General features: G+C 35.0%; 1 protein-coding gene across 1 annotated transcript in view; it reads left to right on the forward strand.

Annotated features, from left to right (window-relative positions):
* Nucleotides 1-27,270, forward strand: part of Il1rapl1 (interleukin 1 receptor accessory protein like 1) — a 1,285,879-nt gene that overhangs the window by 622,716 nt on the left and 635,893 nt on the right. The window contains exon 3 of the mRNA XM_016006057.3: nucleotides 9,116-9,395. Within this exon, the coding sequence (XP_015861543.2) occupies nucleotides 9,116-9,395 (280 nt within the window). The remainder of the gene's footprint in view (nucleotides 1-9,115; nucleotides 9,396-27,270) is intronic.

Raw genomic sequence — 27,270 nt, forward strand, 5'->3', positions numbered from 1 at the left:
ACCTAAGCCAAATGTAACCAAACACAACCCAGTCCCACAACTAGAAGCTTTGCCTGGCTACAAAAAGATGGGCAGTTTAGACTCTGTATTCTCAATTACTAGGAGTCTCCACTAAGATCTCCCTCATAGATTCCAAAATGTTTTCATTGTACTAAGTTTCCACCCACCCAATGCTCTCCAATTCTCTCTCTCTCTGGACCCTCTCCCTCCATCTCCTTCCTGCCCCACACCTGATCCTTTCCCCTCCCGTTCTCACCTGTTCCCAGTCTACCCACAAATTTATTCTAATTCTTCATTGAACATGAGAGATCAGGCTAATACCTCCACAGAGCCTTTTACCCCTATGTTCTGGTCTCTTTGGGATGGGAAGACACTCTGCAGAATACAGAAAGAGAAACCTGGACATCAACCAAGCCTCAAAATCCTCCACCCTCAATCTGTCCTTCCTGTAAGATGTGCTGCTGAGGCAAAGCCACAGAACCTGTGGGATTGGACAATCAATGTTTGATTTAACTTGAGGCCCATGCTACAAGAGGAAACCCATGCCCTGCACTACCTGGATGGGTAGAATTAGGAGACTGGATAGCCTACAGACCTAAAACCAAACACTCCTGCAAAAAAAAATCAATGAAATGATTCCTAATGACATAATGCTACACTCATAGATCAGTGTCTTGACCAGTCATCATTAGAGAAGTTTCTTCCAGCAGCAGGTGGGAATTGGTACAGAGACCCACAGCCATGTGCAGAAAGTCTAAATTGGAGGTCTCCATTGGATCTCTCAGCTCAGAGATTCAGGAACTGCACAGAAGAGGCATGGGAAAGATTGTAGGAGTAAGAGGGGATAGAGGACACCAGGAGGACATGGCCCACTGAATCAACTAAGCTCACATGGGCTCACAGAGACTGAAACAGCAAACATGGGGCCTTCATAAGTCTGCACCAGATCCTCTACATGCATGTTATGGCAATTAGGAATTTAGTAATTGCCTCTTTAAGGAGTGTTATCATGTTCATACAGGAGGTTTTTAAGGACTTTTACTTGTGCTTTGGCTGTGTTGGAATATTCAGGGCCTGCTGTGGCAGGATAGTTGGACTCTAGTGCAGACATATTGCCGTGACTGTTGTTGTGTTGGTGTCTAGGTATCTGCAATTGGAATGATTATAGGTCTAGGTGCTGATGTCTGGATTTGTCTTTGTTGTGTGGGTGTTTTGTTCCTTGGTTTCTGTTTCCTCTCAAGGTTTTCAGTGGGTATGGGGTCTGTGTGTTGCCAGCTGGGAAATTTTCTTTGGTCTTGACACTTGTGGCCTCTGGGGCTTCCAGATAAAATGTGTCTCTGGGCATTGGGAGCTGACACTAGGGATATGCTAGGGGTTTGAGTGGGTTCATGTAAGGAAGGAGAACAGAGTGTTCAACCAGAATCTATTAATTTCATTTCCTTGGAATGAGGGGAGATGGGAAGACTGGTCACCTCAGAGGATCTGCTGTAGCTCTGGGGATAAGACTGTGAGTTTGGATCTAGAGGAACAGAAGGTGAGGGGAATACCTACACTCAGCCTACCTGCTTCCCTTGCAGGAGTGGTATGTGGCTTAACAGGAACTCCCTGGTAGATTTGTGTGCTGCGATAAAGCAACATGTGAATAGAGGTGATTTATGAGGAGAAGGTTTATGGTATCCACAAGAAATGACAACAGGAGGGCTGAGAAGACTGCCACAGGTATTTCACTGCAGAGCTAGGGATAAGATTGGGGGATTTGGTTGGGAGGGGAGGAGAGTATGGTGAAAAATCTTCAGTTAGCTTACCTGTTTCCTTGGCCTGCTCAGTTGGTGCATTCACAGGGGAAGCCTGCTAGTGTTGGAAGCTGAGATATGGAGATGAGTTTGGGAAAGGAAGGTTGGAGAAGATGTTTATGATCCTTGAGAATTTGTTCAGAGAGGAAAGGGAGACCACGTTTTCTGCTACAGAGCTGGAGATGAGACTGTGGTTAAGTCTGGAGGAGCAAAATCAGAATGTATTCTGCTCCTCCAATGATATGTGGACTCACTGCCAGCCTACTTGTTGTCCTGGTAGGAGCAGCTCTGGACTTGTCATGGGGTGCTTTCTGGCGTTGGAGGCTAGGACAAAACAATGCATTGGGAGAGGGAGGAAGATTTGTGGGATCTACGGGAAGAGAGGGCCAGAGAAAGCTGCTAGAGGTGTTCTGCTGCAGAGCTGGGGATGGGACTTCTTTTTACTTTTTGATACAATATATTTCTATAGTTATTATCTGACTTCTCTAAGAATTGATACTTTATTATTTTCACCACAATACCACTAGCATCTATAACATTTCCTGGACTACAGTGGGAACAGATTAGTGAATGACGTAACATGATGGATAAACAAGTTAAGCATAATTTTCTATTAATACATTTAAGTATGACTGGTATTCATAATTATTTTTCTTCGAGTCTCTTTAGAACATATTGATCAGATAAATTCCAAAGCCTGAAAGAGGTGACACATGAAAAAAAAAATCTAAGACTAGAATTGATTTACCTCTAGCAGGGAGATAGAAAAGCACTACCTACATGTACAGATCTGTATTTCCTTTTACTTTCTCAGGAGAAGGTGCCTGGTTAGAGAGGATGGTTGTTTTAGATTTGAGTTCAAGAGGTATTATGGGGAATTTATAGGGTGATTACAAAAAAGCAAGTTAGAGTCAAATGCGTGTGTGTGAGGGTGTTTAAAGTTGTAGGGTAGGTGAGTTGATTACTAGAGAGAAACAAGAGTCAAAATTTTTGACATGCCTTTTTATCCCAGATACTTATTTTTTTTCAACTTTTACTTTTAGAAACATAATTGCTAATCTGGATTTATTTTATTCTGGACAAAGTGTTTATGTAAAACTAAAGATATACAAATATATCAGGTTATCAGAAAAATACTTAAGAAATAAGGATACATCTCAGTGGAAGAGATTATATTTAGAATGCACATAGATACAGATGTGTCCCTAGTAGGCGCACACACACACACACACACACACACACACACACACACGAGAGAGAGACAGAGAGACAGAGAGACAGAGAGACAGAGAGAGGCAGATAGACAGAAAGACAGAGAGACAGAGACAGGCATGGAGACAGAGACAGAGACAGACAGAGACAGCGAGAGAGCTAGACAGAGAGAGCAGAGTTTTATTATTTATATACAGTGTATGGAATACCAATACTGGATTGTTATTCCAATATCCATTCAGTTCCCCTCAGTTTGGATGTTCTTGCTCATGAAGAGTTAAAAAGATAAAATCCCAGCCTGAAAGTGAGAGGTAGCCACAAAGCCCCAACCCTTCCTGAGGAAGTGTTGGTAATTGATAGCTACCAGGACAGGGAGAATTAGCATTTTTAAAGGAAGTGGCTCCTGATAGGTCTAATATGCTCTAGTTGATGGTCACGTACCTGAGTGTATATAGGCAGAACTAATGGTACTCAATGTATTTTTTTTTTCAATCTGGAGGATACAAAGTTGTGTCATATAGAATGGGCAGTAGATATAAGGGAAGGGGATGAATATGATCAAAATATAATGTATGACATTCTGGATTAGTTATCTCTATTTTTTAAAGTATATTTCTACTTTCTCTGGATCACAAAGTCCCCAGAATACTTCCACATGTGTAGTGATTTCAAAACAAAGTGGCTCTTGACTACAAGAAACTGGAAACCCTAAAGACTGATTTGAAGCATGGTTTAGGTTTACATAATCTCGATGTTGTTGTTCTCAATGATGGCTTCTCTTTTTTTTTTTTTTTTTTTTTTTGGTTTTTCGAGACAGGGTTTCTCTGTGTAGCTTTGCGCCTTTCCTGGAACTCACTTGGTAGCCCAGGCTAGCCTCGAACTCACAAAGATCCGCCTGCCTCTGCCTCCCGAGTGCTGGGATTAAAGGCGTGCGCCACCACCGCCCGGCGATGGCTTCTCTTTTGTTTATTCAATGGTATATTGTTGAATTAATCTCATTATTGTGAATTATCTGCTTCTCATTGGGGAAGCCTGTTACAACTTATAAATCAAATATGTATGTTCAAATAATAGCTTACAAATGTTTTATTCTCCTATAGTTTCCCATTTATCTTGTTAAGATGAATGAAATGCTTGTTTGAAGGAAACTGTTACAAAGTACACAACATGCAAAGCAATACTTTTTGTATTTGATCAGATTTTCCCTGATCAACAGGGAACCCTATCATAGAAGGAATGTCATTATAGGTAAACAAGATCCACACCCACCTAGAGATGACCTACTTTGAGAAGTTGATAGATGATAATTTTCAGTCCTTATCAGACAAGGGGTTTCTAGAAACTGGATTCCTAATAATTGACAGAGCCCCCGAGAAACATCAATTCTTAACTCCCACACAGATCGCTCCAAAATATTTGAAGGCACTCTTCCAAAGTTGTTGCACTATATATTTTTAATGGCAAGAATCTGGAAATAAGCCACCCCCTGATTAATGTGATCCAGAAAGTAAGGTTGGGGACAATGCATTTTGTGAATGTAAGTAGAATGCAAAGGTTAGCTTTTGTTGTGATTTGCTGACCTCAGTAAAGTTTAGCTTGGGGTGGTTTTTGCTTTCCCTTTAAAATGACAACAACTGTAGTTATGCCAGCTTTCAATTATGAAGTTTATATTTTGAAAGTGAATTTGTCAGTGCCTATTAAAATGTAGCCTCAGTCTTTTGTTCAGTGTCTGTGGTATACTACACACATGACTATACTCATTACTGTAATTATGTCTTTAGCTTTGGGTTTCTTTACATTCATAGGGTAAAATCAATTGATGTCATTATGCCAGACATTTACTTTTGGTTAGTGCCATTTAGAAAAATGGAAAATATATGCAAACACTTTAACACTGTTGAGGCTTTTAAAATTCTCTGTATTTTCATAGTCTAAAATCTTTCAATGAGAACATTATAAAAAGCATTTCAAAGACATTGCCACTTGTTACATACGGAACTGTTGACTTCCTATTGTGAAAATTGTTAAGTCTTTAACAACAACCAAAATCATGAGTTACAAAGTAAATTTATCTTACTACTCTCTCTTGCTGTTTATATTGAGTCAATTGCCTGTTCCTGACCATTTGTATCTCCTAAATCTTTAACAAACATTACATCTCTACTATGTCTGTTGAAATCAGACCTTCAATATACTACTTCTCTGGGTAAAGCTGTCTTCTAATTTATATTTTGACCCAAAATTCTATATAGTACATTAAGGGGAAACAAACTGCTTCTACCACTCTCTGAAATGCTTCAAGTCACACCATTGCTCTTGTAAGGAATCTAAACTTTCAAGATCTCTTAAAGCAAACAAACATTCCTTTGTTTACCTCTTTTACTTTATATATTGTTATTTTTTTGGCCTTAAATTTCGGAGATAACACAAATTCATTACTTGTTCTTGTAAAATATGCAATATCTTACATGTGTGACTTTGTTTTTTCTTCATGTCTGTATCTGTATTTGTCTGCCTGTTCTTACTGTGATCAACTTGCTTAATTTCCACATATGTCTCCAACATCTCCTTTTCATGAAATATTGCCAGAAACATCTTTGTGAATTTCTTATTACTGCAGTTCCATGTTAGCATATTAAGTTATGTATATCAACAAGGCTGTGAACTCAAATGAAACAGGTTCTCAATACATGAGTATATAATGTGTTAGGCCACCTTCATAGAACTTAGCCCAAGACAGGGTTTTGCATGCATGTGATTGATATTGGAAATGATCTTCTGGGAAATCCCACAAGAATAAGAGCAGATCAGGACAAGGAAGTTGGGAGCTGAGTAAGGAGCAGGAGTCATGTTAGTTCTTTGATTGGCAATACCTTAAGGCCTTCACTACACAATTATGCTATTGGGGCAAAAGGTAGGTCTTTTGTACATCCATGTTTTTTGACAGTGGGTCATACGTAAAAAAGGACAAATTTTCCAGAAATGTGTTTTTTGTCAAATAAACATAATTTCAAAGAGGAAACAACTGAGTTGTGAGTATTCAACAGTCATAAACAAGCTGGAGACAGGATTCATCACCTCAGTAAAAGAGAAGTCACCTTGAGCATTCTGACAAAAATCATTCGTGTCTCTACTTTTTTTTATTTCCAACACTGGCATTGAGTTTAGTTTAAACACAGCTCCATATGCATGCCCATCACACACCTTACCACTGAGCTATATCACCTGTCTAAAAGTTTTTTTCTTTTTTTTCATTTTTCTTTTTTTATATATGTAGTCCAGCTAGGTAATGCAGGCTGACCATAAACTCATTGTATACGGCAGGATGTCCTTGATCCCCTGATTCTCTATTCTTCACCTCTTGTGTCTGTGGATTATAGGCATGTTCCACCACACCTGACACTTACATATTCATATTAGGATGCAATATGTGTGAGTTCTATGATTAGATTTTTTTTTAGAATTCAACCTTTAAGCTTGTTACCATGGAAATATTTTGAGCTCTTACATATGTAGGAATAGTGACTTAATTAAAATACTTTTTCCAATCTCATTTGAATATATTGACATTTTCCAGTGTATATAGCTTTTGTTCGTGAAATGATACTTCAGTAGGAACTCTCTGGAAAGCAATTAGTTCTGAGTCCCAATTCCATCACTGTCTTCATCTAAGTTCCCTCAAATTTAAGGGTCTCAGAAGAAAGAAATAAGGATACTGTTTCCTTCTTTTATTTTTTTAACATAGTTTTCTAGCTTCAAAAACTTCCATTGATTGTAAAGAAATATGTACTGCCGAGGAATATGGAAAGAGGCTGTTCTCATGGAATCTTCCCACAGAAGGTTAAGCAAGGCTTTATAGAAGGATATTTTATTCTGGAAGAAAGAAAGACAGATTGCATACTGTTCTCCACAACAACTTGATAATATATTTTTTGTTTTGTATTTTTATTTATTTAAAAAAATTAAATTTACCTGGTAACATAATCAGAAGTATTTAGAAATATGCTTTTTTTTTCAGTGATTTTTCCAAGTAAACAGAACTTATGCACTGAAATAAGGAAAGCCTGAAGGAACTGAATGAATCAATAGTAATTTTAGTCAATAAGAGTAAAATTTTATGTGATCACATATCCTTGTAAGATTTGAAATGTCTTTACTGCTCAATGCTAAAAAAATACTTTGTTGCATAATCAAAATGTCTTTTAAGGAGATACTGCTGTATTTTGGACTGAAATATCATCATGCCCCTAATTTATTTTCTTCTAATTAATGGGAAAAGTGGATACATGGGATAAGAAAGGAAGAATTTCTAAAAATAGTGTAAAATATTAGAAATATTGAAAGAGAAAACAATTTTGTTATTTATTTAAATATTTGTTCAAATATTTTGAGTAGACCTTAATGAAATTGATAATTTGTCATATTTCTTCCCAGAAGTTACTGATGTTTCATGTATATGGATAGTGTATTAGCTCTGTTGGAATCTGTTATTTTGTATGTGTATCAGGGAAGGGATATTAAAAGATGCTGTCAACAGATATCTGGGAATATGCCTGTTATCCTAGGATTCAGCAGTTGACACAAGTAGATAGCAGCTTAGACATATAGCACATTCCAAGTCATTATTGCTACACAATAACAATTTGTCTGAAGAACAATGGTCCTAAAATTTTCTTTGGGAAGTGGTCCCTTTGGGAAATACATAAAGCAAAACCTTAACCCTTAGCTTCTTGAATTTTTGCCACAGCTTCTTCTTTATACTTTCCTCATTATTCACAGAAGTCAGAGCAGTAACTACTTACCCCTGTCTCTGGCTGTGAAACTGCTACCAGAGCTTAACTGAATTGTATTTTTTCCATATGGCTTAACTATGACATATTCATTTCTGAAGTTATCAGCATGGGTCTAATCAGTGAAAGAAACTGCACTGTAATTTGCACAAAATTTCTATCATAAATGATCAAATTATAGAGAATTATGAAATGTAACAAGGGATTCTAATACTAAAGGGATACACTAGTATCAAAGAAAAATATACTGCTCTGCCTGGGCTACCATAACAAAATATAAAAATGGAGTGGCTTATAAAATGATAGCTTATTTCTCCCTGTGCTGGTGGCTGGGAAGCCCAATATCAAGGTACCACGAAATTCAGTTTCAGTGATGGCTCTTTTTATAAGTGGCTACCTTCATTCTGTGCACTTACACAATGATCTCTTTGTGAGCCCCAGTGGAAGAAAAAACAAGCTTTCATGTCTCTACATCTAAGGGCACTAATCCTATCTGAAGGAGCCACTGCCTTCTGACCTCATGTAATTCCAAATACCCATACCTGGTCCCCTCTCCAAACACCAGCATATTGTGTTGTTTCTTCTCTGATGTGTGCAGGGGAGGTTGGGGGGGCTGTACAAACCTTCAGTTCACAGCAAAAGAGGGTTTTAATTGATAGAAGATTGGTTTTCATTGTCCAAGTCAACAAAATTGAACTTGCAATAATGGATCCCGTTAGTTGTCTATCTCCAGAGCAGAGATGTGAGCAGTATCGTAAAGTTATTGCCTTGCTTAACTGAATGTTAGAAGTCACAGAGTTTCTGCATTAGTAGAGCTTGATGGTGATACAACTGCCCCTAAGGTTGACTAACACATTCTTTCTAAAGTTCTTGGGGGAAACAGTCATCAAAAGGTGTCTCACAAAAACCTGCCAAGTAATGCCAGAACAGCAACGTCCCTCCAGCCCCCTCTACTGACAAAGCTTCAATGCTGCAGAACAAAGGAAAATATTTTAAAGGCCCAGAATTATTTTTACAGAGCATGCTAAACGGTATATTTATAATTGAGTAACAATAAATAAGTAATGAGCTTAGTGATACAAACTAAAACTAAACATTGGAAGGAGCAAGTAAACAATGCACTGTTTGCCAGCAGAGTAAACTACTTTTAACGGACAATTCTCAATGTTACTCATCACTGTATATTCTCTGTGTCTAGAATAAATCTGACTCAATGTATATGCTCTGTAAACATTTAAGTGAATGAACAAATGAAAAATGTGTTGCTAATTCTTTTCTCTAATGTTTTTCTTCTCTTTCCTTCTCTCTTTATTGCTGCAGCTGATGGATGCACTGATTGGTCTGTTGATATCAAGAAATACCAAGTTTTGGTGGGAGAGCCTGTTAGAATCAAGTGTGCACTCTTTTACGGTTATATCAGAACAAACTACTCCCTTGCCCAAAGTGCTGGACTCAGCTTAATGTGGTATAAAAGCTCTGGTCCGGGAGATTTTGAAGAGCCCATTGCCTTTGATGGAAGTAGAATGAGCAAAGAAGAAGACTCCATTTGGTTCAGACCAACACTACTACAAGACAGTGGGCTTTATGCCTGTGTCATCAGGTATCTTTTAATGAAATTATTATTCACTCTATGAAACTACATAGTGTTTTCTAATACTTAAAGCTTCCTGCTGTCACTTTCAACTGTACATATTGTCTCAATATTTGCATGTGTTGCCATGTACTAAAATTTAGAATCTAAATCATAAAAAGATGGGATTGGAATTTATATTGAGACATTATTTCAAGCTTATGGAGAAAAGAGATACCATCTGGGTATCTACTTCTGTTGCCAGAAATTACTAAAGACTATGAAATAAAATTTATAGAGGAGGTAAAATGTTGCAAATAAATTGTAAGCAAAGTCTTGCAGAAAAGATGCATAGTTTATTGCTAAATGGGCTGTAACATTTTGTTATTACCCTTCACAGACAGACAGAGCAGTGACATCTCCGGTTTATGCACATCTGCAAAAAATGGTTTAGATAATAGTGGTGTGTGTGTGTGTGTGTGTGTGTGGTGCCTGTGTACACACAGAAAGAACAATAATCTTGCCATATTAGGGAATATAAAGGTTCTGTTATAGAACCTTTTGTTAATGACAATTACCAGTCAATTACAGAAATCCTGAGTCTCCATGGGCAATGAGCAAAGTTAGTAACAAGTGTTTGATATTATCCTTAAATAAATAAATTGCATATTTATACATATTTTTCAGCCTAGAATAAAGGATATGTAGTTTACTTAATAATAATGCATCAAAACAATATTTATTTAACACATTAACAGTTAAAAAAATCTCAGTTTAAGCATATTTAGCCCTTCATGGACTGTGAATCACACTCTACGTGAATGATAGTGGATACCATTACAAAGTTGATTATAAGGAAGGAAGGTGTGTTTAAATCCATTTACTGACTTTTCTGAATTTCAGTGTTTTGCTATATAATGATAACTTTAAAGAAGTCAACTCTGAAATTTGACAAAGTCTCAAAATTACCTAATTTTTTCCTCTAATTAAAATTCAGCTTCTACTTCTGAAATTCTGATTAGCACTAATCTGTTGCTGAAGTTTTCTCTGGTCTTGCCCAGCCCCACGGACCCCACAGCTGCTTATAAAATAATCACTCAGAAGCTTATATTAATTAAAACTGTTTGGCCATTAGCTCAAGACTACTACTGACTAACTCTTACACTTAAACTCAGCCCATTTATATTAATCTCTATGTTGCCACATTTTCCATGGCTTTACCTGTGTGCCGTTACATACTGTTCCCTGGACGGCAGAATGGCGTTTCCTGACTCAGCCTTCCTCTTTCCAGAATTCTCCTTGTTTCCTTGTCCCACCTATACTTTCAGAATGGCTACTGGCCAATCAGTGTTTTATTTATCAACCAGTCAGAGCAATACATTCACAACATACAGAACATCCCACAGCATCTCCCCTTTTCTGTCTAATCAAAAAGACTGGGTTTAACGATAACAGTAAAATTATATATAACAAAAAAAATATCAAGCAAGAATTACAGTTACAATATCTAGTCTATTTAAAAGATCTTGTCTTTTTGTATTTGGCAAAATTAAAGAAGATATCCTATCTATCATATATTTGTGAGTTTAAGGTTTCATATGTAACTTATCTTTTATCATAACTAAGAAATTTTTCTAGTCCTCAACTACATTAAAGACCTCAGAAGGATATAACATTACCTGAGTAATGGGAGAAAGATGCAAGCAACTTTCAGGAGTCTTGCAAGAGCAGATGGTGACAGATGGCAGCGTGGACAGTCATCCAAAGTTCCTCTGTAAAGTTGGGGCATCTGTCTTCAGCCCACAGGCCTAGAGTCTCTCAGTCACTTTTTCTGTGTCCTATAGAATGTCTGGCAGTTTTTTCTATGAAGCAGGAACCTGAAAGACCATTTTTGCCAACCAAAGTTCAGTGGTCACCTTCCCATGGGTCCTGCATGTCCAGTTGATATATTTTTTTTCAAGCAGTGCAGGCAAGAACAATTTCTTGCCCAAATAGCTATTTTTTCCAAGAAGAAGATAAACTCCATATAGAGTGTCTTCAATGCCCATCCTCCTCTCTGAAGTAAATCTGGTACTGCCAGTGACATGTCTCACTGTCCAGAAAGTCTAAATTTTTAAAACATTTTAAATGCAATATTCTGTAGGTCTTTGAAGTGTTTGAAGATTACCTACCTAATTGAATTATATCTATGTATACTTAGAAAACAACATGACTATAAGTTTGATTATCATAGAAGACTATTAATCTGTATTTCTTAACTATACATTAAAATCAAAATGAGTTACATAAACATAATACCTCCAATGGAGTAGGAATATATATACAGTATAACAAATTTAAGTTTAAACTTGTATCAATAAACTAAATCCATAACAATGTAAAACATTTGTAAACAAGTTGTTGCTCTTTAAAAGTAGGTTCATTAATCTACCCTTTTGTCCTATCATATCTATATCCTATACACCATTTTTTTAGAAAGAGGGTTGTATTTATAATCAACCCTCTTTAAATAAAAATAAACATTTATAAACAATATTTTGGGAGTTTGGGTGTAGATTCTCATACTACTTCCTGCTGGATGAGGGCGCTGTATTCTTATGGGGATATAAAGAAAATTTTAGGATTATGAAGTAGTCCATGAGTCTGTATTGTCTGAGCCAGTTGCCTTGAAACCATTCTGGATGTCGGATAATCTGGGCCATGATGTCATTGGAGACCTTTCAGGGGGTCTTGGCTGGTCCTGATGTATCTTAATCTGGAACAAATCCATAGCCTCTTGTTTCCTGTGGAAACAAAAGGAGAGCAGCGAAATATAGATTAATAGAAATGGGTTATTTTAAGATACAAGAACTGGATACCAAGAAGCCTGAGTCATTCAGCCAAACAGTTTTAATTAACATAATCGTCTTTGTATTTATTTTGGTCTGAGTGGCTGTGGGTCCAGGCAGGACTGGAGATAACTCCAACAACACTAATCACTACTGTGTACTAAGAATCACCTTTGCAATGTAATGTAGCTTATGCTGAACCATGGCCACAGACATGTTAGTTTGATAAAATACCTTAAAATCACAAAAGAGTTTCACATAAAAGAATCAAAACACAAAAACATGTATTAGAAGTTAAAGAAATATAGGTGAATGAATGTTGCAACTGAGAAAGGTATCTAATAACTTTCTGAAAGAACAAATGTACCTTTCTTGGGCAAAGCTCCTTCTCTTAGATTCTAATGAAACTTTTACAATTAGAAATTACTTTTATCAGAAATAGAGGTTTTCTGTGGGTATTGATAAATGATTGCCACATTAATATAGGTAAGGAGGACTATTTAAACCACCTGCTCATGTTGGACTATCACTTAATTTCATATTCTCTATCTGTCATGTAAAAAATGCAGGTGACTATATAAAACACATAAATGCAGGGTCATCATTCACCTGAAATTAGTCATGTCAAATTGCATTGAAATACTCATTTTCATCATTTGTTGTTGACGATAAAATAATGTGTCACATTAGTAATCTGAATTTCAAAAGCACTGACCTGCCATTCCTTTATATGTTCAAATATAACCTCTGATCCAGTCCTTTGAGAAATTTCAATAAAATGACCCCTGAATTTAGAGCTGTAAGAATGAATGAAAAGTTGACAATTTTCCAAAATGATGGCATTTGCCATCTGTTCATATGTCTACATTTTAATGGAAGGTGAAACTGAAAGGCAAAAGGCTTAAAGTTTAATGCGTGTCAAGCATCATTCAAGAGAAAGTGACAAAGTGAGGAAATAGTAACTCTTGCCACTAAAATTCAAGCATGCAATTGATTTGCAGCTCATGATGTCATGGCTTCCTTTTCCAATTTGGAGAAAGGTACTAAAAATCTTTATAAGGAAGCATTTAAAACAACATGGCTTGCTGTTGATGAGTTCAGACCTAAGGGTTGTTAGTTGAGTCTCTGACATTTGGATATCAGGCAGGTCACAAACTGTCATGATTAGAATAATCCACTAGCAAAGAATTTTAGACTTTTCAAAGCATAAGCTTCTAAAGATAAGCTTTCAATTTTTCTCATAAGTGTATGGTATTAACTTACCAATGATATAGTTTAACAAACCTTATGCACAGCTAATTCACATTTATACCTAAATATGTGCAGGGAAGTATTGTAAGTTACAGAAATATCTATGATTACTGTTACTATAATGAACAAAAGTTTCCTTCTCCTTTTGAAAGAAAAATACTACATAGTTGCTTGAACCATATATAGCATTTTTATTCAATTTTCCCTTATTTTTATTACTGATTTTATAAAATGAATGAAAGAGAATCACAGTTTTTTTCTATCATTACCACTTAGAGAAATAAACATACGTTCTAAAAGAATACAGATTTTCATGTATTCCCGACCTCCTATTTTTAATTCATCACTTCAGAGAATTTTGTGCAATTAGAAGTTTCCTATATAGAGCTGGCCAGCACACATAGAAGCATTCCAGTGCCACAAATGGTGGCATATTGTGGATCTATGCTTTTCATTCAAAAGGTAATTCTGAATTAATTACAAAATTATAAATGGCAAAGAGAAATAGCATACAATGACATGGTAAATTCTTTCCCAAGGTTTGTTCAATGGTGACATTTTTCAAAACTGTGATGCAATATCATAATGAGGATAATGGCATGAAGGCAGTCAAGGTATAGAGTAACACTACCAGTACAAGGAGCTCTCCTGTTCTTTTGTAGAAATGTTCTTTCTATGTAATATTACACTCAAAATGGAGGCCATCATATAGTATATAATCTGGAATTGGATTTTTCATTCAATATAGCTCCTTTAAATTCCATCCAAATTGTTGCAATTCTTTTTATTCCTGAATAGTATTTGTTGGTTTATTACTTCACTGAATGGCATCTGGTCTTTTTCTGATGTGAGGCAGGTAGAGCTAAAACTTCTCCCCTCAGGGGTAACCCATTCCTACAATGTAAGCACAGTGGGGATTGTGTATTTAGTGGCCAGCCTGGGTTTCATAAGGAAACTCTATCTCAGAAGAGAAAATTAGTTTCACTTTTTATGGCCTAAATATGCAAGAGTAAATGTGAGTGATAAGATTGCCATGCCATAAACATAAAAAGAAATCTGTCATACTAGTTGTCTTAGTTACTTTCCCATTGCTGTGAAGAGACCCTGTGACCAACACAACATATAAAAGGAAACATTTAATTGGGGATTTGCTTACAGTTTCAGATGTTTAGTCCATGATCATCATGGTGCTAAAGCAGTTGCTGAGAGCTTACATTTTATCTGCAAGTTGGAGAAAGAGACAGAGTCTGGGCCTAGCCTGAGGTTTTGAAAATCCCAGTGGTACACCTCTCAACAAAGCCACACCTCTTAATACTTTTCAAATAGTGCTACTTCCTGAAAACTAAGCATTCAAATGGGGGCTATTCTCATTCAAACCAGCACACTAGTTGAAATGACTTTACCAAGTTCCTGCTGGCAATGCACAGGTGATAGAGTTCATCATTAATTGTACTATTTTGTCATTAAAGCCATTCCGGTAGGTTTCTTGTGACATCTCATTATGATTTTAATTTTCATTTCTCTAATAGGTAATGATAGCTAACATCTTTATGTGTTAATTTACTATCTCTGTCTTCTTCAGTAAAATTTCTGTTAATGCATTTGTCTATTATTTTATAATTTAATTGCGTTTGTCTTCCTTGCTGGGCTTTGAAAAATCTTTGAATGCCTAGATTCCAGTTCCTTTATGAATATGTGATTTGCAAATACTTTCTCCACACCATAGCTTCATTGTTCACCATTTTAATGTCCTTTGCAGAACAAAGTTTTCAGTTTTGGTAATGCTTGTTATGAAGTTTTCTATGTATGGATAATACTTCTCATGTGAAGTGAAACTTTTGCTTCTACATGATTCTTCTTGATTTTTAAATATGCAATCTTTAAAATAATGAATGCCAAACATTTTACTGCTACATACATTATTACATTTATGACTTTGATTCATTTTAAGCCAATGTCTATAAAAGATGTGAGCTTATATTATAGTGCATTTAGTGTGTAGACATACGATAGACCTAAATTTCTAATAGAGTGAGTCCTCTTACTTCCTTTTCAAAATCATTCATTTAAATATGCTCCCAAGTTATTATAGTTATCTAGTTATTGTATGGTTTAGTATTATCCATGAAAATTCTAACATATTCATATCCACAGAAATTAACCCTGTTATAATTTTATGGAGATTGTGTGAAATTTATTAATTGATTCAAGAAGAACTCATGTCTTATGTAGGTAGAACCCTGGATCAATGAATCCAGTAGGATTTTCTATTTATTTAGATCTTTCTCTTTGATCTCTTTCATGTATGTCTTATAAACATCTAAGTATTTCCATGCTTTAGAGTATTGGTAAAATACTGTATTTTAATTTTGATTTCAGTATGTATATTTTCAAATATAAGAATATGATAATCTTTTGCTAATAGTTTCTAAAATTATTATTTTCTTAGTCATTGTAATGTTCTCTTTATAGTATCTAACTCCTTTTTCATTCTCTTGAGTTTCTAATTGGAGAATCAAATGATACTCATTTAACATTTATACTATCTATTAAATATCTATCAAAAAGTTCTTTGAGATATTAATTTACTTATTCAATCATATAACAAATATCTTCAGAAAATTTTGTGAAATAATAATTTGCTGATATTAAGATACAAAGATTTTAAAACTTTTTTTCCATTCAAGTAGTTTGCATAAGAGAAAATAAATCTTCAATAACTTGTGATAGATACTGTGAATATAGTTTATGGTATTATTTATTTTCCCTCTTACAACTAAAAATCTGGATGTAACATGAGAAAATCACCTAATACATGTCTGAAAAGTCTAAAAGACTTCTTCGGTGACTTGGGAATGCAGTGTGGTTTTTTCTAATTTATTTATTTTACATCCCACCTGCAGTTTCATCTCCCTCCTCTCCTCCCATTCCTTTCCCCAACCTCCCCTCTGTGCCCCCCATCCACTCTTCTTCTGTTTCCATTCAGAAAGGGGCAGGCCTCCCATGGGTGTCAAAAAAGCATGGCGTATCAAGTTGTGGTAAGACTATGCACCTCCCCTTGTATTTAGGCAAGGTAATCCAGTATGAGGAATAGGTTCCCAAGAGTTAAACAAATCATTAGGGCCAGCCTTGCTCCCATTGTTACACAGAAGACCAAACTACAAAACTGTCACGTATCTGTACAGGGCCTCCTAGGTCCATCCCAGGCAGGGTCTCTGGTTGTTAATTCAGACTCTGTGAGTTCCTGTGAGCCAAAATAATTATTTCTGTGGCTTTTCTTGTGATGGCCTTGACACTTCTGACTTGTACAATCCTTCTTCCCTCACTGGGGCAGGATTCCCCAAGCTCATATTATGACATCAGGGCCTGATTAGAAACCTATGATCACATTTCCTATGTCAGTTCTAGATGTAAATAACTTTTCCTACAGTTAGCTCACACACAGTTGTTTATGAGTAGCTCCTTATAATTCTAATCTCAAATATGAAGACATGTCATACTCTCATATTTTGAGCCTGCAAAGATGACACAGCATAGTATAACTAAACTAAGTAGTTCCATTTGAAATAGAGGAAAATATTAGAAATAAATGGGAGGTACTGAATAGTCACAGCCCATAGAAATTGTACACTTCCATTAAGACATGTCACTGGTTCCTTGATAAGCAGTGGTTCTCACTGACTGTTTGGTCTAATTCCTTGCTTTACAGAAAAATGAAGGATGCACAGGATCATTTTCAAGCTGAACTTTTATCTGTTCCTCAAATCATAATTTGTAATTACTTAAAATTCTATGTGCCATCCATGTATTAAAGTATAACCTGATATATTAAATATATACCACAAACAGAAAAAAAATCTCTCCATGGCAAATAGCATTCCACTTTGATATTGAAGTCCTAGTGCATAAAAAAATCTTGAAAATCTTTTGGGGTAGCTCTTTCAGTTTGACACAAGCACCTTCTTAGCTATCTTCTCCTAGTGAGAGAAAATGTGCTGTACTCAAAATATGTTATAACTGACATTCTTAGCCTTCAGAATCCATTTGAACTGTTTTTCAACAAGATACACTCATTGCATATGTTTTAAATGAAATAATGAATGAGGTTAAAGTTCCATAATATACCCTGGAGAAAATACTACTCTAGACAAACTCATACTACCTGATGATTCCAATAATTACTCATGGAAAAAAATAAACCCACTCCTGGTATCATTGATTATAGAAAGCATTTAAACCCACATAAGCCAGACCTTTGGAAAAAGAGCAAAATATAAGTGAAAGATTTAATGAAAGATTTTAAGTCTTTAGTGGATGATATATTGAAACTGCAGAACTGTAAATCAGGCATTATTCCACCACTTTTTGATGAGAAAATCTCTCATCATAATAGGCTTCAGTGAGATTCTCCAGTTACATAACTCTGATAATGTTTGGAGATAATACTAAAGTGATAGATCAACCTTGAACAGATACTAAGTTTAGCTTTTTCCCTATAAACATGAAAACTTTTCTAAAGGATTGAACTAGTTTGGAACAAGGCAATAGTTAGCTAAGTTGCTTTGTGTCTACTGTCTTCTCTCAAAGAATCTATCCAGTTGCCGGGAATAAAACCTAAAACCCATGTTAACTGCTTATTTCATTTACATATTTTTACCATTTAGGAAATATGTTTTCAACATCATAGGCTGATTTCCTTACTAGGAAGATGAAATTAATTCTGTTGGAGTGAAACTGGGATAGCTTCTTAGGACACTAGATGTTAGGAAAACAGTGTCTAATCTTCCAATATACTATGAGAGAGAAAGCTTTAGAAACTGTTTGAAATTATGATTTAATATTAAGGACAAACATGCACACTTTTAAAAAAAATGTCAAAATTAATTTATAGTTACCAGGCTGCTGAAAAGACTTATTTCATACAAATAATCAGCTCCAAAAAATTTACTGTGACAGAACTTATAAGTATAATTAATTTTTAATTAATCAATTCATATACTCATTTATCTATTAAATTTCTGAAGATCTAACATGAGACCTCATAAAAGATAAGCAAGTACTTCTAACCAACAGAGGAAATTATTAAATTATAAACATGCTAGTCATGAGAGCTGTAATGTAGTAAAACTTTATTTGTAGCTATACTTTGGTCCTATTATTAATATTCTTCTTTTATTTATTGAAAATAACTACTGAAAAAGAAACTGCTGAGTCATCAGTGGGTAAAAATGTTGGACAACTTGACTTATATCACTGAGAACCGCAGTTGGAGAAAACCAGCACCCCAAACAAAGTTGTCCTCTAACCTGTAAACATGTGTGATAGCACTCTCTAAAACACACATGATACACAACACACACACGCACCCCCAGAGCAATTGAAAATAAGGAACTACAAATGTTGATGCAGAAACTAAACAGGTTGATCGACAGGCCTAGTAATAGCCACTGACCAATAAAACTTTATATAAAAATGAAAAATTAAATATAAAGCAGCTAACAACATGCAAGCTTCTTTGCAATTCTAGTTTTGCATTCTGTTGCAGAATAAGCAAGGTAAACAATGTCAATAAACATAGATAAGAGGTAACTGACTCTTAGCAAAGCTCAGGAAGAGCCTGTACTTTGAGTAATTTGGAAGACAAAGCTCGTGGGTATGGAAAGTCCAACTGAGAAAGAAAGGTTTCATATTAAATAAAGACATAGAGCAGAGGTTGCATAACGTTATCTATAAAAAGTCAGATGCTGAAAATTTTAGAATTTACAAGCTGTATAGTCTTCACTGCCACTACCCTATTCTGCTATTGTAATGAAACACTGTAGCTGGAAGTTTTCCTGTGTCCTGGCCGTCTGGCATTTGGGACAAATCTCTCCCAATCGTATCCCCCAAGTAAGCACACAGAGGCTTATATTATTTATAACTGCTCAGCCATTAGCTAAAACTTATTACTGACTAGCTCTTATACTTAAATTAACCCATAATTTTTTTCTATGTTTAGCCACAAGGCTTGGTAACTTTTCTCAGTTCTGCCTTGTCAACTTGCTTCCTCTGTGTCTGACTGGTGACTCCTGATTCAACACATATTCACAGCATACAGAACATCTCACAGCAAAACACCATCTGTATATAACTTAGAAACAATGAACATGATTCTGTTCTAATAAAAGAACTTACAGAATGAAGTTGTGCTACAAGTTTGGATTCTCAGTCACAGTTTATTGACCTCCTGATACATAAAATGCTAAAAACAGTTAAATTAAGAGCAACAATTATTGTTACTCTAGAAAAAGAAAAGTCACAACATATTCCTAAAAGGTCAAGCAGAATTTTTATATGTCATGGTTAGAAACAGTTTTCAGTATTAAAGAAGAAGGAAATAAATAGATGCTGGGATTTAAATGGTAAGCAGTTATCAAGCAGGAAATATTAAGCAAAACCAATTTTGTGAAGTGATATTGCAGCCATCTTATGAATGTTTAATAAACATTCTGAAACATGGAAAATGGGCAGTGAGGTTTTTTTGTTTTTATTTATTTTTTTTTTGTTTTGTTTTTTTTTTGAGACAGAGTTTCTCTGTGTAGCTTTGTGCCTTTTCCTGGAACTTACTTGGTAGCCCAGGCTGGCTTCAAAACTCACAGAGATCTGCCTGGCTCTGCCTTCTGAGTGCTGGGATTAAAGGCATGTGCCAATACCACCCAGCTTTTATAGTAATAGGGATATGAAATTTTCTTTGGACTATTAATTTTCTTTGGACTATTAATTTTTAAGGGCAGATATTTATTTTACATTTTTGCATGTCTGGTTAAACATGCATAACTGGTAAGATTTGTGCAGAGAAACATCTTTGGACCAATATTCACAGTTTTGATAATTAAAGACAGGCTTTGAACACAAAAAGAAACATGAATAAAAATAGTCTAATCAGGGGCTGGAGATACTGTACAGCAGTTAACAGTACTTGTTGTTCTTGCAGAGGATCCAAGTTTGATCCCTGGCACCCACATGTCAGGGCTGAGAACTGCCTGTAATTCCAGATGCCAGGGACTAGACATTTTCTTCCAGCCTCAACAGTCACTGCATTGCTATGTACAGACCTGCACACTAACACACCCATATACAGATACTTAAAAATAAAAATAAAATCTTGAGGAACTGGATAGATGCCTCAGAAGATCATTTTGCTTCTCTTTTAGAGAATGGATTCAGTTCCAGTACCCATGTGGTAGCTGCAACCACCCTCTACTCCATTTCCAAGAACCTTATACTTCTGGCTTCTGCTAGCACCAGGCATGCATACAGGGCACATACACACATGCGAACAAAACACCCATACAAATAGAATAAAATAAAATAAATCTGTTTTTAATTAAAATATTTAAAACATATAGTCTAAAGAAAAGTGTTTTTGTTTCTCGAGGTAATATTAATGTAATCATTTCAGAGCTGACATATGAAATGTTCAATTATTATGGTTACCTGTTTCTCACTCTGTTCTCTCTAGGTTATGACTTTCATTCTTATTTTCAAATATGAATGTCTACCAAACACATCTATGATTCTTAACCTGGAAGGTGCGGAATAAAAGGAACAAAGAACATGATCTTCCCTACCTTCCTTAACAAGTCCCATAGGTTTCCTTCATCATTTCTGCTTCTGCCTGCTAGGCTAGAACTGGTTCACATAATTATACCCAGCTGCAGTGCAGAAGGAGCAGGCGCTCAAAAGACAAACCTTCAGAGGAAGGAGCAAGTCAAAGGTGTTTCTGAAAGTCTAGGCAAATCCTGCAGAGCATAAATTGTGTTGCAGAGTTCGTATTGCCTTTGAACAACAGGTGTGAGTTTAGAGTACCCAAGCATTTCTGTTCGAGTGGCTTTTGTCATGCTGACGTGATTCTTTACAAAATGACCTGACCAGCCCATATCCACAGTAGGTGGAGGATGAAAACAACAGTTACTAAAAGATCTTCACTGAAAAAGAAGAAGAGGGGGAGTCATACTGAGGAAAATTCATACCTATTTTGTAGCAAACAAAATGTAGCCCTCTACATGTATGAAGATAGCCTAATAGCCTATTTTCCATTGTTAAATAATAAACGTTTTATTAGTACTTATTAAATTATGCATGTTTGAACAATTTTCTACTTCTTCAAAACCCATCATAATCTTTCTTCTTTACAAATACTTCTTTCCCTATACCAGTGCATGTTACACTTACAGCTAATTAGAAGAACTTCTCTGACATTCCTGAATTAGCTAGCTTAGTCCTGGCTCTTAGAATGATCTCTAATTCTGGTTTTTCTCATTGCCTAGGAAGCAAATAGCTAGCTGGGTTTCAGTGATTAGGACACATACAACGTACTATGTACACCTTCTATAAAACCACAGATGAGGAACCACTATGGTTTTTTTTTTTGTCTGTTTCTTCGATTTTATTGTATGTTTACAATGACATTTCTGGCTTTCAGGCAGATCTCCATTTAGTAACTCTTCCATGATACAGAATCTGTGGTTATAAAATAAAAACTTAAAGAGGTCATTGAATAAGATTTTAACTGATTTAATTATCTCTCACAACTATAGATCTGAAACAATCCCTTGCTACAAGAACGTCATAAATGACAGCCCCATAAAAGAGTCTAGGTTATGAAGTGAATGAGTAATGTTTGAAGGTTAGTCTAATAGTTTTAGGAAAATATCACATATTGTCCTAAAGACAGAAAAGCTTCATTTCAACGCAATATCATATCACATTGAATTATATTTCATGTTTCAGAAAACTGGCTCAAGCAAGATAGTTTAGTCTCTCCTGTCTCCTGGAAAGCAGCTCTAATATAGGTATTCCTGGAATTTCATAATTGGTTCAGTACTTTGCATGGGCCAAACTCCAAGGCTTTTTATGTTCCGCCATTTTCAGTATGTAGTTCCATTCCCAAGGACACTCTCTGATCATAGTGCTCCTAGAGAACAGGATTTTTAATGTTATTTAATTTAAAATAGTCACACTAGCACCTTTTATGAAAAATACTTCATTTATTATTTGTATGTGTTTGTGTGTGTGTGTGTGTGTGTGTGTGTGTGTGTGTGTGTGTGTGTGTGTGTGTACATGCATGTGGATGCCAGAATAGGACTTTGTGGTCCATGAAGATGGAATTTTAGGTAGTTGTGAGCTGACTCACATGGGTATTGGGAACTGAACTCTGGTCCTCAGAAATAGCAGCGAGAACTCTTCTTAACTTCTGATCTATTCAGTACCCATTCTTGCATCTTATTATTTGCTGTGAAATGGCCATTAAAGGTAATTCTTAGCCATGTGTCAGAACTGAAACTTTTCTCAGTGGTTCTTATTTAGCCTAAAATCATATCATGTAGTTTTGGAAAGAATTGTTAATTTCAGTATAAAATTGCATCATTTTCAGATTAATACTACAAAGGTGATCCAGGGAGGCCAAACAAAACCTTTCTAAAGCTAGCATTTAGAAGTACTGAAAATCAAAAGGGAGGTGATGGCAGACCTCTTTAATCCCAGCACTCAGGAGGCAGAGGCAGGCAGATCTCTGTGAGTTTGAGGCCAGCCTGGGCTATAGAGTGAGTGCCAGGAAAGGCATAAAGCTCCACAGAGAAACCCTGTCTTAAAAAACCAAAAAAAAGTACTGAAAATCAAACTAGACTTTGATTTTGTAATATTGGCAAATCAAAATTATTATAAAATATAATTTATTTTTCTTTCAATAGTTCAAGCAGAAGTCTCTCTACTTCAAATAATTGAGATTTTTAACCAATTATCATTTCACTTATGGTAGTTGTGAAATGATAATTGGATTTTTTTCTTAGTAATTTTTAGTAGAAGAATGATAATACTGTTTTAAGTAGAAGAATGATTACAATAATATGGCAACAAAATTTTATTCTGTTTATAAATACTGAGGCTTAATTTGTCTTTCTGGGTTTTGACTCTAAAACAATCCATTAAATGATAAGACTTGCAGTTATTTTGCATTAATAATGTCAAAACAAGAACATTATTTTCTATTTCAGAAGTTTTAGAATTAGTTACTTCCAAATTGATATAATAGACTTACCCAGAAATGTATTTTGTATTGTGTGCATATACTACATTCCAATTGATTGTTAATCATCTTCTCTATATTAGACACTGGATTAGCACAATAGTGAATTAAGCCAAACAGAACAAACTCTAATACCTGGAAGTCTATTCTCAAAAAGAACCTTTGAAATAGTAATAACTTGTGGCCTGATATATAGTAAGAAAATGAACAGAGTACCTTCAGATGAGCTATCAAGTAGACCCAGTCTACTTGGTGTGTAATCTTAACTCTGAAAGGCTCACTTGAGCTGAAATTCAAGTACTTCGGAGGTTACAGAAAGAATTTTTAAGTTTTTTTTTTTTTTAACCAGAATGCTTTAAAGGCATTTCATCTCTAAAACTTCAACTTCCATATATACTTTTCTCTAAAATTGCCCAGCGACTCACACTAGCACTTCCTCCACTTCACAAAAGAAAGGTACCTCTTTCTTCCTTCTCCATCCATCTTATGATACATTGCCCCAGGTTGGAAGAAGGACTTCGATGATAGACAAAGGAGAATCTAAAATATAGTTTTAAAAATCAAGTAATTTTGAATGAAGAAATCTTCTGCCTGCTTGCCTTACATGAATTTCAGTTAAATGTGAAACTTATTCTAAGAGAGCTAGTATATTCCTAACTCATAAAATCTAAATTAATAGACAGTCATGATGCTGAATCACTTGAATATAGTTGGAATGCATTATAAGACTATCAGTTTTTCAAAATGTAGTTGATAAAATCCAGGAATAAATTTTGTTTTTTTCTTATATTTGATAAGCATTATCCAAAAACTCCTTTGAAGGTTATTTCATCAAATCATGACCTGAATTATTTATTTTACTTATTCAATTTTCATCTCATTCCATTTCCTATAATATGTAATGTTTTGTTAGATAATGAAGTTTATTTATTAATTAAGGGAAAACATCATTTCATGTTTAAAGTCATGGTCAGACACAATTCCATAAAAAATCACAAAACTGCTAGTTTATAAACTCACAAAATGCTCTCTGAATCCTATCATATATCTACTGAATTCAACTTTCTAAAGAAATAGAGACTGGAATCTGATTGTTCAATATCCATACATGTGACTCTTATCTACTTTAAGTTTTTACATTTATTTCTTTAGTCTCTGTGTGTAAAATTTGTCCTTAGGTGACAGTAACCCCTCTAATAATGTTATACTTCATGCATATCTGGGTTCAAGAACCATTTCAATAACAAGCATTGTAGAAAAAAATCTCTTGATGGCTAACTTCCAGTGCCTACCACAGTGTTCATAATAGTGTAGAGGCTGATGAATTGATACTCGTGTTGGAATCTACCTGTTATCCGAGTACTTGGAATGCAGAAACAGGAGAAATGAGAATTAATTTACTAACTGTAGTACATAATGAGATCCTATCTCAAAAATAAGACAAATGGAATTATATGGCTAAGAGTACTTACTGCTCTTCCAGAAGATCTGAGTTAAATTCCCAGTATCCACATCAGGAAGCTCACAAGTACCTGTAACATCAGCTCCAGGAGATCTGATTGCTCCCTTACAGAATCACCAAGCACTGCACTCATGTGGCATTTATTCAAAACACACACACACACACACACACTATTAAAAGCAAAGTGAGAGTTGAAGATGAGTGTATACAAAGATGCATATAATCTCTCAAAATGTTAAATAAAAATGAAACATCTCCCTTCTAAACTTTTACAGATGTGTTCTCTAGTAAGTGGTGTTTTTGATAGATTTTTTCCTTTCCCAAATGGTGTACATCTTCAGCTAAATTTGATTTACAGATGGAATCATAGGTAGCAAAGATATAACAAAGTACCTTCCAGATTTCACTGCTGTGATCTTCAAATGAATGAACAGTGATGATTAGTCAACCTTCTGAAAACTTCTTAATTAAGAAAACCAGTAGCATGCAATATAAACGCCTGTGCATTAACCTTGTCGACATTGTACAAAAAGCTCGTGTAGATAGTTTGCACAAAAGACTAAGAATTCTGTTTTAGTCTCTCAATTGGAAATCTCAGTAATTGTATTTCCAATACTAATAAAAATTGCTGATGTGGGTTCTTATTCAAAGGCATTGACTTATAAAGTAAGAGTTTGAAAATATCAAACTTTCTTATCTTTGAATGTTGTTTTTATTAATTAAGTGAATATGACAGCTCTCTCTTTATACTAATAGCCCCCTTTGAGGAAATAACATTTTTTGTTTTTCTAAACAGTACTTAATGACTATGCTAAAATTAGAGTTGAAGACCTTTAACTCTAGAGTGTAAAGCTGTATGTCCTTGACTCTGATGTTTATCATGAATATTAATTCCCGATGTTAAAGTTAAGTCATGAAATTTTTATTTATTGTCATGCCTTTCCCTTGGTAGCTTTTGTAATTGACATAATTTCTTCATCAGCAAGAGTTGGCTGTGGTTTCACTGGCTAAAGAAACCTATTAAATTTATAGCTATGAATCCTGTCTTTATTTCAAAGTGAAGCCACAGACTTGTTTACTCTGAGCAGTAACTGGACCTCTGATCTTAAAAGAATTATAGTTTTTATTGGTGCCCTTACATGATAAAGGACTCAATATATTTTTGTCATTACAGGATTTCACTGTCACCTTTGGGATTACTTTCCTATTAAGGGAGATTTATGTCTGCTGCTTCAGTCACTTTCTCTGTTGCTCACATAAAAATATGATTTTCTGTAGATATGGTAGCCTATCACTTTCTTCAAAATTTCCTGATTAGTATTATCTTATCATCATTAGACATCAAGATATATATATGGAGAGAGAGAGAAAGATAGATGGGTGGATAGATAGATAGATGATAGATTATTTATAACAGGCTGACATCAAAATCATTTTATGCCATATACATGTAGATTTACATTTTATAAATTATATAATTCAGATAGACTATTTTTGTTAGTAATTTTGATACAAATTTATCAAATACCTACTAAATCTGAAACTTGAATCTTGTTCTGAAAACGAAAAACTGATCAAGACTTAAATTGTTTCCAAGATGCCTCAATCAACCAAAGAAGACAGATAGGCACATAAGAAATGGCCTGCATCACTGAATGGCAAACGAAGTTGGAGATACAGTAACAAAGTACTATTGCAAGAATGGATGTTCAGTGATGGATACACAGAATAGGAGGTGCTGTGGCTGCATAAAGTGGATTTTTATTGATAGACAAGTGAAAATGATATTTTATTTTACACATTGGGAGTGACTCGTTGTCAGCCATGGTGATCTGAGACAAGGGCTTTGAGAAGATAGGAACAGCAGATATATGTAACTCAGTTAACAATGCAAAGAAGTACCTTGAACAAGTTAAAAAAATAAACTGTGATTAGGTTTGTGAACTGTCTGAGAGTATAATCTCAGTTTCTGATGTCTGAAACTTTACAGATTGAAAATTTTTTCTAGCAGATTGCTTTCAGAAAGAAAAATGTTACAGATATTTATACAGTTATTCAAACAATTATGTAACAATTTTTTCATCAGAATTACTACTGAACAGGGGTATCAAAGAGTCTCTACATTTTTATCCTCTTCTGAAAGAGAAATTGTCATTTCACAATTAATTTCTGATGTGATAAAGATTATAAAATGTAAAAAGTAGTATAATAATGGTAACAGAAAATTAATTTAAGAATAATAAATTACAGAAAGCTTACTATAGATATATGTTAAGTTATGGCACAAAAACTTATCTT

The sequence above is a fragment of the Peromyscus maniculatus genome, chromosome X, assembly GCF_049852395.1.
Source record: "Peromyscus maniculatus bairdii isolate BWxNUB_F1_BW_parent chromosome X, HU_Pman_BW_mat_3.1, whole genome shotgun sequence".
Lineage (NCBI taxonomy): Eukaryota > Metazoa > Chordata > Mammalia > Rodentia > Cricetidae > Peromyscus > Peromyscus maniculatus.